Raw genomic sequence first — 14431 nt, 5'->3', positions numbered from 1 at the left:
GTGGTGAATTGCGTGAATTACATTGGCTAGAGTTATAGAATAACAGGAAAACCTTGATGACTTTAATCATATTTTACATCGTTCCAGAATTGATTGGGTGAATTACTTTGCTGCAACTTGTTTCACCAATAACTAGAGGGAAAAATTGCCTTACATTAAATTGTTTTTCATTTATTCAATATTATTTTTTGCAGCTATTATTTATGTTGATTTAAAAAATAATTGAATAAATTGTGGATTACCCTGTGATTTTCAGATGTTGATTACATTTGCCAAATCACGTCATTTGCTGAGCAGAAATGGGCATCTGTAATACAAAAGCAACGCAACTGAACGCCCTCCTGTGGTGAAATGTGTGAGTTACATCAGGGCCCCTCCTTTAGAGGAAGACTCCCACCCAACTTTAACTAAAAAATGCCTAAATGCGTCTCTTTTTGTATTGAAACATATCGGCAGATAATAAATGTACTGCCTGGGTGTTAACTTTTGACACGTTTGCATCAGGACATAATCGGTTATGATCTTGAGTTCGCTTTGATGAAATCGCTGCTATAAAATTAACCATGATTTTACTACACTAACCAGATTACCATGCTATTTGCGTTTTACCAGTTATAGCCTACAAATAGTAATCGCCTAAATTCATACTACACTTTTACTAGTAAAACCATGGCTTATTTTCGTAAAAGGGGGATGAAGGCCCAGGCCCAGCTATACAAGTAGCCTAGATATTGTACCTTTATAGCTTCTCCATTTGTTATAGCTGTTGTTGTTCCTCTTGATCCGTGTGGTTTGATTCTGCATTTTGAAATCTAATTAAGCTTCAACGAAGACGCACATGAACTTCCTTCCTTTCACGTGGTAGGCACCCGTCTCTTTTCTCAGCGCATAGTCAGGATGGACTAATCAATCATTTGAGATTACTCTGTGTGTGTGTGTGTGTGTGTGTAGCCTACAGTAAGTGTCTGTAAGAATTTGCAATTCATATGTGTGTGTATACAATTAATATAAAATTATTATATATAAAATATAATATATAAATTATATAATATAAAATATGTATATAATAAATATACATCTAATTTCGTTAAATAATTTTACATAAATAGTTGACTATTTTATTGTTTGCCAGATATACATGCTTAAAATTAATATATTTAAATAGTCATATATGTGTAAAAAACGTATTCAATAAGACATTTTTTTTCTATAAAGCGTTTGTTTATATTATTATACTTTTTATTTATTATTTTTTTAACTTTTTACATTCTTTCAAATTTTTAGACTATTTACAATTTAAATTCAGGGACTGTTCCTACAACTCAAATCTCAATGTCACTGTAAAGTCTTACTAAATGACCATGTACTGAAACAGAGCAGATTCATGGAAGGTCACAAAAAAAGATCCCAGGCCGACCTGAAAAGCCAGTTGGTGGATGAGTCCCATTCTCCCATGAGCCGTCACTAAGACAACCCCAGATAAACAACAGCTCACAACAAAAGACCTCATATAAGAGGGACACATTGGAGAGGAACGGCAACTCTCTGGAAGGACATGCCTTTGGGTAGCGGACTACAAAATCACGTTAAATGAGTTTAAAATCCAGGAAAACTTCAAGCTTTTTCTTACATGCATTGACAAGGGTCAGTTCAGAGGATTTCTGTTTTTGAGTGTAAGCGTCCAACTACTGTGTGAGAAGGCACTCAGTGATGGTAAGAAACGTTTCACTTCCTTCGATGTTTTACATTTTCAAAAGACAAAAATCTGGTGGAATTTTTTTGTTATGATTTCTTTCATTCTTTACCCAAAACTCATAATATGAACTTAATAGCCTTCAGGCACCAAGAAGTCAAGGCCTCAAAGTGCTAGACCTGCAACAAAGAGCAAAGGAAAGCGCTCCTCCAAGAAGAGGTCTGTCAGTGCCAAATCCACAAAGACAAGTGTGGATATTCTGAGTCCAGCAGCCATGGAGAACATCTACTACATCTCCCATAATGCAGTGCACTGCTTGGAGTTCAGAGGATTTGGCTGGCCTGGGGCCACCAAGAAGAAAGGAAAAAAGGGCAAAAAACAAAAAAGCAAAAAATGACATGTAGATTTGTGCCAAATAAACCTTAATTATATATGTATGCATTACTGTTCAAAAGTTTTAGATTAGCAATTAAGCTATTTACTAAAGTAAATTATTTTTGAAAGAAGTCTCTTGTGCTCACCAAGGCTGCCTTTATTTGATCCAAAATACAGCAAAAACAGTAATATTGTGTAAAAAGCAGCAAATCAGCATATTAGATTGATTTCTGAAGGATCATGTGACAATGAAGATTGGAGAAATTATGCTGAAAATTCAGCTTTGCATCACAGGAATAAATTATATTTAAAAATATATATTACAAATAGAAAACACTTAGACATATAGAAAGCAGCCTTGGTGAGCATAAGAGACTTCTTTCAAAAAAGATTAAGAAATCTTACTGACCTAAAACTTTTGAACGGAAGTGTGTGTGTGTATATATATAGATAGTTTCAATTCTTCAAATTGTCAGTTGTAATAAAAAAGAAGTTACATCCAAGTTGACCATTTATTTTTGGATTATTTATCCTATTATATAAAAATGTGTATTCCTTCAAAATGGTTTTCTGAAACTCTATTAAAAGGTGTTTTAACACAAGCTACACTTAGGCTCTGTTTACAGTGTAAACTTTACACCTAGTATTAAAATGCGTTTCGGTGGATCGGATCACAAGCAGATGAGGGAGACATGTTCCCGGTTACACCTGGTGTTTTAATCCGTCTCTTTTGTCCACTTTCAAACCCTTCTGTCCTGATTTCTTCGAGGGGAGGGTGTTTGAGCGTGTAAATCTATGGGCTTTTTCAGATCTTTCTATCTACTGGATGAAATCAACTCAATGCAATTTACAACACGAAAGGAGATGACGGAAAAACATACGGAGAGCAGCAGCTTTCGTTTTTGCTCTGACAGCCACGAGTGCGTGTTAGAAATCAGGAATGGTGAGAGAACATTGTGCTTGGTTTAAAAAGCAAAGTTTAAAAGGCAAGTTTAAAGCAGCATCAGAAATCGGATGACTCCCTACGATATAATAACCGGAAAACAGTATGTGACCAAAGTAGTTCAAATTCAAATTCACAGCACAAAAAGTACTCGGATGACCTAGGCTACTTCTTACGGCGAGATTCTGAAGTGTGTATACGATGGACATTTTACTATCATTTTACATTTTACTACTTTACTATGAGGCCACGGGAGAGGATTATGAATGGCAGTGAAGTGGCGTAACTGGTTGGTCACATGATAATGACAACATGGGGAATGTAGTACATCCAGATTAGATTCACACCACACACGTTCATACTATTTAGAACATACTTTTTTTTAACCGGCCATGAAGTAATTACTTATTCAAAATAAGCACCTACTCACCATTTCATGATGCAGCCGAAAACCCATCTGGTTAGTGTACGTCCCGTAATGTTTACACATTAGGTTAGTATGTGGAGAGTTGGCGGTCTTTTGTGGCTGTTCGAACACATGACTACCTCAAAAGCAATAATTTCAGACTTCCTCTGAAAGTGGACAAGCTCAAAACGTTTGACACCTGTATTTAGCAGCGTCCAAAACGCATCTTAATACACAGGGCCTTACACGCATAAAAATACAAATCATCAGGTTTCCTTAAAATAAATAAATAACTACCATTCAGTCAATTAGTTATCAACTTTATTGGTAAATTAAGTGTTACTATACTGTCTCTCCAGACACCCATAAAATAAGCCACATAAAACATTACAAAAGAATATCAGAAGCTTGCAAGTACATTCAAAGAGGCAAATGAACATTAGTTGAGACACCAAAGAAATTAAAAGCAGCCTCTAGCGCAATTCATTATTACACTCAGTGTATAAACGACATGTAACAGTTTAAGTGTTTGACTAATGCAGGGCTTTGTTAGAAGTTTAGCAGAGTGATTTTGCAAACACATATACCCCCCCCCCCCCCCCCCCCACACACACACGCACGCACACACGCACAAACAAACTCACAATCAGATAAATACAGAGCAGAAAACAGGCTGTTGCGGTAAGGACAGCTCATACGATGTCCCGGGTTCGTCGGATGGCGCAGCACAGCAGCATGCTGAAGATCATGCCAAAGATCTGACAACCAAAGAGACACGGGTTAATATCTGACACCAGTGTGACTCGCCTACCTGCCCAAGAATCTCCTCAGGTGACCACGCACAGGAGCATCTACTCACCATGATCACCCCAATGCCAATCCCAACTCCTCCGATCACTTGAAGCCTAGATGTGAAGATCTCCTTAATAGCACTTGGGCAGTCCTGGAGCAGAAACAAAACAGGTGACTATAGTACATTGGAAAAATACAACAAATAACTGAAGAGACTAAGGTTATTTATTGAGTTTATGGTACCGTTGTCAGTAAGATTTCAATTCCCTCCTTTTTGGGACAGATTTCAGCTACTCCATCAGTCGCCAGTCCTGTTGGTCCACAGCAGTTCAACTAAAACAAAAGCACACAGAAAACCGTCAGTCGGATTAAAGTTAAGCTTTTTGTCCTTCATTCATTGAATGTTTTCGCTCTTATGGTTTGAACAAACCATCAAAATGAACACTCACTCCATAGTGAATTGCTCGCAGAGTTTCCCTCAGCGCTTCCTGTTGAGTTTTTTTGTAGTTGTCAAATGACTGCTTGTAGAAATCCTGGATATCTTTCACAACCTGAGAAAGAAGAGAGAGAGAAAAAAAAAAAAAGAGGACCCACTGTGAGAAAATGAACGAGTAACAGGAGAAAGAGAGTATGAATGTCACCCACCTTTTCCTTATTGGACAATCCCCAGATTCCAGCGGCCACCTCTGCAGCAAAAATGATAAGCAGGAACACGAAGAACTGGAAGCACAAGAAAAAGGGAGATATACGGTGAACAAGGACATCGGCAAAAACTACTTAAAACAAAAACATTTTCATTTCTTGGTAAAGACGCTCAGACGGACATGTGGTTTTTCATTCAGTCTGTTCAAAATTATCCTGACTTCAGAATGAATAAAAAAATAATATATATATATATATATAAAAAACTTTAATTGTGATGCACCTGAACACAGTCAGTGATATTAAATAAAACTAAAAATATAAAAATTAACATGCACACAGATACTAATATATATATAATATCATATTACAGTAAACAACTGAAGAATATGTAATAGGGCAGCACGATTAATCACAATTAACATTAAATCGCGTTCAAAACCGATTATTGCGATTATTGGATTATTGCGACTATGAAAACGGAAAGGCTGTGTTTATTTTTTATGCGCAGCTTGTCAGTGACGTACGGCTCTTATCAGTAGTAAATGCTGCTCCATCTGAAAGCACTGCGAGTCTGAGTCGCTTATAACGTGAATTTAAAAAAGCAACACATGCCAAACATCTTTCCAAACCCGAGAAGCATTTATGAACCTCTTGTCCAAAAAAAAGAAAAAAAAAGAAAAATCGTTTCAATATTCTGTTTATCCAGCTACAGCGATAGTATAATGCCTATAGAGATTTCTCCTGAAAGCAGCATTTACTACTGAGCACAAGCCGTGCATAAAATACTTGCAGCCTTTGCCAAATCGCATGCGGTTTCATTTAGATTAATCGTGCATCCCTAATATGTAACAATATACAGTAGTATATTGGGTAAAATGCATGTGTGTGTTTGTATGCATGTACGCCTGCCATTGTGTCAGGAATCAGACAAATTTCCCCGTGCATAGTGAAACATGAATGTTTCCAAGAGTGGGTATCTGCAGGTTGGAGTAATGGGTGTGACGAAAGGTAGAAGAAAGTTCTTTATCATTGGTCGCAGAAGCTGTCGTTCAGGGTATGTGTAGGTTAAGGGTTACTTTCGGTTGTAGCAATTCACCTTTAAAAAAAAGACTAAAAACACTGTATTCTGCTGTCAGGCCAGTAGTTGGCGATGTCACGAAACATTACGCACCAATAGACTGAACACGTAATACGCATCGCATGACATCACCAACGATAATGGTATCGTTGTTAAAAAAAATGGTATTGTTTTTTCATAAAAAGTTTTCTGTTTGTTTGTTGAAAACAGTGTTGTGTAAACGCCCTTAATACAAATGTAAAAAACTAAATCTTTTTGTTTTGTGCTGTAGAAGAATGAGGGAGGACTTACTATTCCCAGCATGCATGACGATTCTTTTATTGCTCCACAGCAGCCGAGGAACCCGACCACCATCATGACGGCACCTGCCACAATGAGGATGTAGACCCCTCAGGACAGAGAAAGACACAACATCCTTTACATTCATCTCATTTCTTTGGCTGCTCATTTGGAAAAAATGCTTTTCAATTGTATAATTTTCCGATTCAGTTTATAACTTTTTTCTTTAGCTACCTTAATGGTTTATCAGAAAAAGCTATGCAAAGCAAAATATGCAAAACAAAGTTACATGCAAATGTTATGTGATGTATCCATAAGACCAAATGACAACGCACAGACAAACACCAACAAACAAGTTGGCTGATGGAATTTTATGAAAAATAACTGTCATGTTCACATTGCCCCAACAGACACCGACAAACGCGGATTGAACATGTTCAGTCGGGTGAAAACAAACCCTGATCAACGCTAACAGAAACGGACAGGGGCAACACACCGATCCGTCAAAACCCAACAAACATACGTGTTTGATGCCGTTTGTTGAAACGGTGTGAATTGGCCTATAGAAACACTAAAACACCAGTCCACTAGCTGCTCTTCTGAACAGTCAGTAGGATGTTTGGCATTCCAGGAGAGCCAGCTGTCACTCAAAGTGCTTTCGAAACCTCTGGCAGATACTTGGACACTTTCCCACTGAGTTGATCATGTTTCGTATCGGTGGAGGCGATCATTCTTCTTACAGCTCTTGAGAAAAATAAACCGGGCAAAACAAAAGGAGGTGGGATGGGAGCAAACAATGCGGGTTCTGTTGGTGAGAAGGAGAAAGGCATCTCTGTGAGGGATGATGGCAAGGGGCAGAGAGCTGACATCGTGTGGACCAAAGCCAGCCTCCTCCAAAACAGCACTGCCATTATAACCCAACAAACCTGCCTCTTAAAAAACAAACACGCAGACAGAAACCCAACATCCTGCTCTCTATATTTAGGTTGTTTTCACCCTTCAAAAACTGCGCAATGTTTTATAAGGGGGTTGCTTTGTGGTTTAAAGTTTTTGCTTTATGGTCTTTCTCTGCAAGCCTTCAAAACTGGCGAGGAATTCAATCTTTGGGCCTTTCATAAAAACAAACAAAGCATAGAAGAATAGATGGAGTGCTTTGAATTTGGGACGTGTTTTGTAGTCGTCATGCCATTTGCATTGCTTTAAGAACTGGATTGTTCGGTGAACGTTGAATGACCAAGTCAAGGTGATGTCGTTTTTATACACAACCGTTCAAAAGTTCGGAATAATTTATAAAGATTTGTGTTTTTGAAAGAAGTCTCTTTTGATTAACAAGGCTGCATTCATTTGATCAAAAATACAGTAAAATTAAGCAGCAAATCAGCATATTACAATGATTTCTGAAGGATCATGTGACACTGAAGATCATGCTGAAAATTCAGCTTTGCCATCACAGGAATAATTTATATTATAAAATAGAAAACGGTTCTTTTAAATTCTAATAATATTTCATAAATGTACTGTTTTTACTGTATTTTTGATCAAATACAATTTGGTGTGCACAAGAGACTTCTTTTAAAAACATTTAAAAAAAAATGTAATTACTCTAAACTGTTGACCGGTAGTGTCTGTAATACATACATATTCTGATCAACTATAGAGAAACCAAAACAACTCGTCTCACTTCAGACTCCTGAATGGCCTTTCTTCGCTTCATGTTATAATCGTAGTGTTCATAACACACCATTCGCATGACAGATGGTCTGGTTTCTGGAAATAGGTGTGGCTGGTTTCCATGACTTCTATTTTACCTCATTCCCAAACATCAACTTACAAAGACCTGATCATGTAGGTGGCTTATGAATGGCCAAATCTCACCTGTGAGGAACACAGATGGGGAATCTTCTGCAGTAAAGAGTCCTTTAGTTCTTTCATCGAAACGCAGCCAGAGGCCAACAGCTAAAACTCCTGTACCTGCGAGCTGTGGGAACAAACAAAACATTTTAATATATCCTATTAACAGTCTGCATGGTGCTACCGGAAAACACAGACGTTGGCAAACTGAGTAACAACATAGAATAAATATAGCCGCAGGCCAAGCATGACATCATTTACAAGGGCTGAGAGTACAGGAAGTCAGGCTCAAGTCCAAACCAAGTATTTTACGCTTTTTGAGAATGACATTCAATAGGCCTTATGCAACCACGGGCACAAACCTGATAATCTTGCTAGACTGCATTGAGAAAGAGATATGCAAAGTTATGCTGAACCAACTCTAATTTCTCTTGACCAACTCCAGAATTCCCAGGACACAGTAATGGGGCTTCCATGAATGAGTAACATGTAGGAAGTTAGGAACAAGAACGATTACAATCTGGTACATGTTCTCACAGCCAAAAGTTAATCAACAGCCCACACTCACACACTTTACAGTCAAAACAGATTCAAAATAAATAAAAAGCACCACACCTATGTATGTAGTTCATATTTCATTGTTGTGCAAATGTAATAGTGGGTTAAACTTTTCATTCTCCTACAGCCTTCTAAAAATTTGCACAAACAGTGGATCAGTGTGTTTCCTTGAGGTGCTTTGACCAATGGTGTAATGCATACTGAGAAACAAACCAAACAAGCTAAACCAGATCACACTATCGAATCAGGAATCACACTAAATAACCTCTAAACACACACCACACAGTTTTGGAAAAGGCAGTCACAGATATAAGCTCTGAGTCACAGTGAGTCACTGCAGGGGTGTGGAGGCTTGTCCCTCAAAGCTTCCCAAACTGATCCCGTCTTTTTCCACCCACACACAATAGGAGTTACTTATTGGAGGATATAGTGTTTGCTCACTCACCACAAAGCTAGCGTAAGACCAGGCCCAAATACCTAGGCCACTTTAAAACAAGATAATTGCTACAGACCAAATGTTATTTTTGCTGCTATGATGTGTTATCGGTAAAGTCTCATATTCTAGAGGTCTACATCTAACATGTGTTCAATGTTAAAGCACAGTACATTCAAGCTAAAATGTCAATCAAAGATTTTCTGAAAACATTTTCAGTCTTCAACAGGCTCAAATAAAAGTCATTAACACATATGTTTAACCAAAGGTTGGTTAATAGTTGACACACCTACATACACAGAAACTCATATTTGTTGTTCAATGTTGAATATTGTAGACAAAAATAATGCAGCATGTTAAGAAACACCCATCTCTCAAAGAGCAAGCAACTAACAAACTCTTATATCCTCACCACATCACATTTAAGCCACATTTACATTTCTGTGTTAAGAATGTTTCCATTTTACTCTACAAACACATTTGAATTAGCATGAAAAAAGACCTACCCAGAAGATGAAGTTGAAGATAAAGAGCAAGTATTTGATACACGGGAACCCACTTGAGGCCATGACTAAAAAGTTAGAGCTGTTTTAAGAGTAAACGATACTGAGCACCTGAAATGTGCTTCTGTCCCACCTTAAAACACAGGGGCGTGTGTGTGAACACACACAAATAAAATCCAGCAGGCCGCACCCTCCTACCTAGTCTTTGTCAGAAGGAAAAGAAGGAGGGGCAAAACTATTTTAGCTGAACTAAAAAATGAACTAACACAATTCAGTAGCGTATAAATGGAGTTAAAAAAAGTATAAAAGATCTATATTGTGCTTTAGTTGCCAAAATGGCATCAACACAACAAGCTGATCAGGTTTTACTTTTATCATGTAACTCGAGCTGTCCCTCAGGAACACTGGGAAGTTAGAACACAGATATTGTCCCTTTCCTTGACACTTTTAAGTGGAGAGACGGGCTAGAAACAGATACAGCACATTAACCCTATAAAGCCTGCGGTATAATATTTGATGCATGAGATGCATGAAGGCCTCTAAAATCAAAACATTGCTGGAAAAACCTGTTGCATATCTTTTCGATGCCTTCTGCACCCTGATTGATAGTTTTTACTTTTATACTAAGTAAAAGGTATTTTCTAAAAATATCCACCACGTCTTTTTTGCTGTGGAATCTTTAATGATTTTTGTTTACCTGATTATCCATGCATAATATTTTAGAAAAATCATGTTAAAATGTAATTAAGAAATATGATACAACAGGCTTCTGAGGAAAGTTTCATTGTATTGAGTTGCATTATTATGTTTTGCCTCCACAATGAAAACTACAGAACTTGATCATAAACTAGGCCTAAGCATTTAAATATCATCTTACTAAGATATATTGGGAGATATAGAGTGACGACCGATATACTGCATTTTATGTAACGTCATTGATTTACACGACAAGCTATCAAAACGTACTTTTTGGCCATATAAAGTGACTAAATGCAACAAAATGACTTTTTTTTGGCTCAGTTTGGCATCTGGGAATAAAATAGTTTTTTTTCCTCCTCAAGTATGAGTTCCATATTCTCACTATATCATATTAATTGAGCCATAAAAGCCTGATATAAAATAAAATAAAATCCAGGAGGCCGCACCCTCCTACATTGTCAGAAGGAAAAGAATGAGGGGCAAAACCATTTTAGCTTTAAAAACTGAACTAACACAATTCAGTAGCATATAAATTCAGTTTAAAAAAGTGTAAAAGATCTATATTGGGCTTTAGTTGACAAAATGTCATCAACACTAGCCTGGGAAAACCCAGACCACTCTCCATTTGCCGGAAGTGGTCTGGGTTTTCCCAGGCTACATCAACACAAGCTGATCAGGTTTTACTTTTCATGTAGCCTAATTTGAGCTGTCCCTCAGGAACACTGGGAAGTCAGAACACAGATATTAAGTGTCTTTGTGAGATGATCATTCCTGGGGCTAAATTTACCCTAATTTATGAGATGGATTAGTGATGGGGTTGCCTAGCAACAGGTATGCAACATTTTGACTGGTTCATCTTCTCATGACGAACAAATTGCCATCTTGTATACCCTTCGTTTTCACATTTTCGTCTAAAAAATTGTCTACTCGTGAACTATTCAACCAATAGGGCATATCTAAAAAAATAACCCCCCCCAGTTAAAAACAGTGAAGAGAACAAACAATGGCAGACAGTTATATGTTTTGTCTTTATGTTCTCAACATGTCTGCTTACCAGCTGCCCATAACGCCAAATTTTGAATCAAGGTGTTATCTCATGAATATTAATTAGGGCGTGCTGACGTTGTTAACCTTCCTGGAGATGAGTAGCCAATAGCCATCTATTCTAATGGTAGTTGTGAGTCGATTCGCATTTTTTATTTTGAGAAACAACCACATACAAAAAGGTTAAACTTTTCATTAAGTTATCTATGGGAATATTATGAAAAAAACAAATGAAAAAAAAAAAAAATACTCGCCAACAGATCAACCTAATTTGCGATCATATTTCAATTTATTGTTTTCACCAATCAAGATGCCCAACATCACATTACGTAATCAATATGAATAAGTCAGCCTTCGCCATAGTAGGTAGTAAAACCTGCACGGCTTTTCTAAATGACATAGTAACGTTAGCCAATCAATGAAAAATAAATTCAGCACAAATAAATATCAGCCTTCAGTATTTGCCGCGCCTTTTATGTTTAATAATCCAAAAAGTATTTATAAAGCATATTCAAAGACTAGCCTACTGGTTAGGCTGAATAGCAAGTCTATATTAAACATAATGAGCTTGGATACATTTTTTTTTTTTTCAATAAATAAACATCCAGTAGGAGTGAACTGTATTAAACTCACCCAAAATATGAAATTAAAGCCGAATAGGATGTATTTGATGCACTGCTCAGCACTGGACAGACCTGACTTCATGTTGATCCAGGTTATAACAGCCACAGATATTTTTGTTGTTCTCAGATGTTTAAATTCCCAAAGGTCTGGGTGTGTCCCTGTCGCTCGTCTGGTGCTTAATGCTGCTGCCCTACAGGGGAAGTGACTGTTTATAACGGTAAACTCCCATCTCTCACGTGAGGAAGGGAGTCTGTGGAGTCTGGCACACTCACTTTTCTTTCTTTCTTTCTTTCTTTCTTTCTTTCTTTCTTTCTTTCTTTCTTTCTTTCTTTCTTTCTTTCTTTCTTTCTTTCTTTCTTTCTTTCTTTCTTTCTTTCTTTCTTTCTTTCTTTCTTTCTTTCTTTCTTTCTTTCTTTCTTTCTTTCTTTCTTCTTTGTTATGAAATAATAAACAAGTTAGTTCTCAAACGATGATGTAGAACATGCCAAAATTGTCTTCTTATGACCTTTCTGTCTTGTCTTCTGTGCTTGTTTTTAGACCTTGGAGCTCTTTCACAGTCTGGGGCACAAGATAGGAGTGATCTTGTCTTGTGATCTGAGAATTAAAATGGCACTTTGCACCTTTCTGTGACATGTCTATGCGTTTTCATTTCAATCATTTTATCTTTATCAGCACAACAAAAAACTGCAATAACTAGTTCTTCTAATGTAACTTATTACATTAGATAAGCAAATAAGCAGATCTGCGAGCATAATATAATCAGTGAAATGAAAATTATTTTCATACTTTTACTTGAGAAGTAAAGGAATTTAGTATTTTTTATCTTGATAAAAAATGTTATCTTTAAAAAGAAGTGAGTAAATGTTTTAAACAAGACAATTATCTGGAGAAATTATTAGTATTGGCAGTTTTTTCTTCTTGGTTTAAGCAAAAACTCACTTCATTTTGATCAATTATTCAGTAAGTAAATGTATATTGATTTAAGAATGCCAATGAAAATACAACAAAAATACTGATTAAGAGAATATTTTGATAAAAGTTTTAGTTATCTTGTTGTGTGTTTTAAAAAAAAAAAAATTATTGAAGTTTTTGTTTACAAAAACATGTCTGCAGTTTTTATACATTTTTATTTCTGTTTAATTTTAATTGTAAGTTTTTATACATATATATATTAGATTAGATAATATCTTAAAGAGGAAAGTGGTGTTTTCATGAAAGCATGTTTTTGATCATTTTGGTCCGCTGTAATCAGGGTTATCATGATTAAAACTAAAACCATAAAAACATTTTGGTTACTTGGGAAAAAAGATTGAATTTTTTTTAAAATATATATATATATATATATTTTTTTTTTTTAAAGTAACCAACATGTTTTTTATGGTTTTAGTTTTAATCATGATAACCCTGAATAATAGCGGACCAAAAAAATCAAAAACATGCTTTCATGAAAACACCACTTTCCTCTTTAAGATATGATCTAATCATGCTGGATGTCACATGACATGATGACATACCAGCTTAGTCAATTGTGGTTTCCTGTGAAAAAACTGTACTATTTCACACAACATGTGTCATTTGGAAAAGGCTGCAAATGCAGATAATTAACATGCACTGCTACCTTATGCAATGATTACTCACGACTGCTTCCACACTGAACGCTTTCTGCTCTGTTTACAAAGTCTGTCCTCTGTTTAATTATAGAAGTTCTATGGGTTGATTGATTTTTCCTAAAGCTAGGGGTGCCAGCTCTGTGGAGAGGCGCGTACAGTGAGGATGAGATTTTTGTTGAGAAACAATGAAAGCCATTGTCAGGGTTAGAGTGTTGTGACACCCATCCATCTCTGCCTGTGATGCTTGTCACCCACAGCAACCACAAAACAATGACTGTCAATCACACTGACTCTTCGGAAAATTTAAGCTGTTATGGAATGAAATCAAATTGAATGTCTATTTACTTCACGAAGCCCTTGTCAAGAAGGCAGATGGCACAGAACTGAGTCACAATCTTTCCCACCTCAGCATAACAGATGCTCATTAAATTCAATGGTCTCGGCACACAAATGATTAATTCCCTGCAGACACAAGACCTGTTTGACCTCAGAGGGACATTTCACCAGTAATTTCATTTTGAGGTGGGCTACTGAGTGTGTGAACAATGCACAATCTTATTTCATGGAATGTGTGCACATTTTCACATATTGTGCAAAGAGATGACCACATATAATCTGCGTCAGAGAATAACCAAACATCCTCTTGCTAAAGAAACCAACTGCATAAGTTTTTGTGTTTAAGTATAGTGCATAACCTTTCACACCAGTGTTGCCAAATCCCCATGTTCCACGCTCCTCAACATCTCAGCTTCCAACTCATGCCTTATTTTTCTTATAATGTATTTGAATTATGTTTTAAAACTTTGTGCACTACGCTTAATAAAGGTTCTTTAAATGCATACGGTTCTATGAAGAACCTTTAAATTTACCTTTAAAATGTTCTTCACATGCTTTTTGG

General features: G+C 36.6%; 2 protein-coding genes across 3 annotated transcripts; one reads left to right on the top strand and one right to left on the bottom strand.

Moving 5' to 3' along the window:
• Window positions 1-1574: 1574 nt before the first annotated feature.
• smkr1 (small lysine rich protein 1) lies at window positions 1575-2267 on the top strand. Its single transcript, XM_079623780.1, has 2 exons — window positions 1575-1713; window positions 1833-2267. Exons 1-2 carry the CDS (start codon window positions 1711-1713, stop codon window positions 2088-2090), a joined length of 261 nt encoding a protein of 86 aa, XP_079479906.1. The 5' UTR covers window positions 1575-1710; the 3' UTR covers window positions 2091-2267.
• Window positions 2268-3721: 1454 nt separating this feature from the next.
• cd9b (CD9 molecule b) lies at window positions 3722-12102 on the bottom strand. Of its 2 annotated transcripts, none has more exons than XM_079624242.1 (8): window positions 11933-12102; window positions 8087-8189; window positions 6224-6321; window positions 4855-4929; window positions 4659-4760; window positions 4453-4542; window positions 4277-4360; window positions 3722-4175 (listed from the first exon to the last, which is right to left on the bottom strand). In XM_079624242.1, exons 1-8 carry the CDS (start codon window positions 12002-12004, stop codon window positions 4110-4112), a joined length of 690 nt encoding a protein of 229 aa, XP_079480368.1. In that variant the 5' UTR covers window positions 12005-12102; the 3' UTR covers window positions 3722-4109. The 2 variants fall into 2 exon arrangements, with proteins under 2 accessions (XP_079480368.1, XP_079480369.1); XM_079624243.1 differs by lacking the exon at window positions 11933-12102 and adding an exon at window positions 9560-10024.
• Between the last annotated feature and the right edge of the window lie 2329 nt (window positions 12103-14431).

Source organism: Phoxinus phoxinus (assembly GCF_949152265.1).
Source record: "Phoxinus phoxinus genome assembly, chromosome: 9".
Taxonomy (NCBI): Eukaryota; Metazoa; Chordata; class Actinopteri; order Cypriniformes; family Leuciscidae; genus Phoxinus; species Phoxinus phoxinus.
Note: the sequence above shows the minus strand (reverse complement) of the source record. Positions and strands in the feature narration are given on the sequence as shown.

Bases quoted from the DNA above. Each gene is read 5' to 3' on its own strand.
- cd9b (XM_079624242.1), bottom strand. From the start codon at position 12,004: ATGAAGTCAGGTCTGTCCAGTGCTGAGCAGTGCATCAAATACATCCTA. The intron at 4,930-6,223 runs GTAAGTCCTCCC...TTGTGCTTCCAG, and splicing joins CGTCATGCATGCTGGGAATA to TTCTTCGTGTTCCTGCTTAT. The intron at 4,176-4,276 runs GTGAGTAGATGC...TTTGGTTGTCAG, and splicing joins TTGGCATTGGGGTGATCATG to ATCTTTGGCATGATCTTCAG.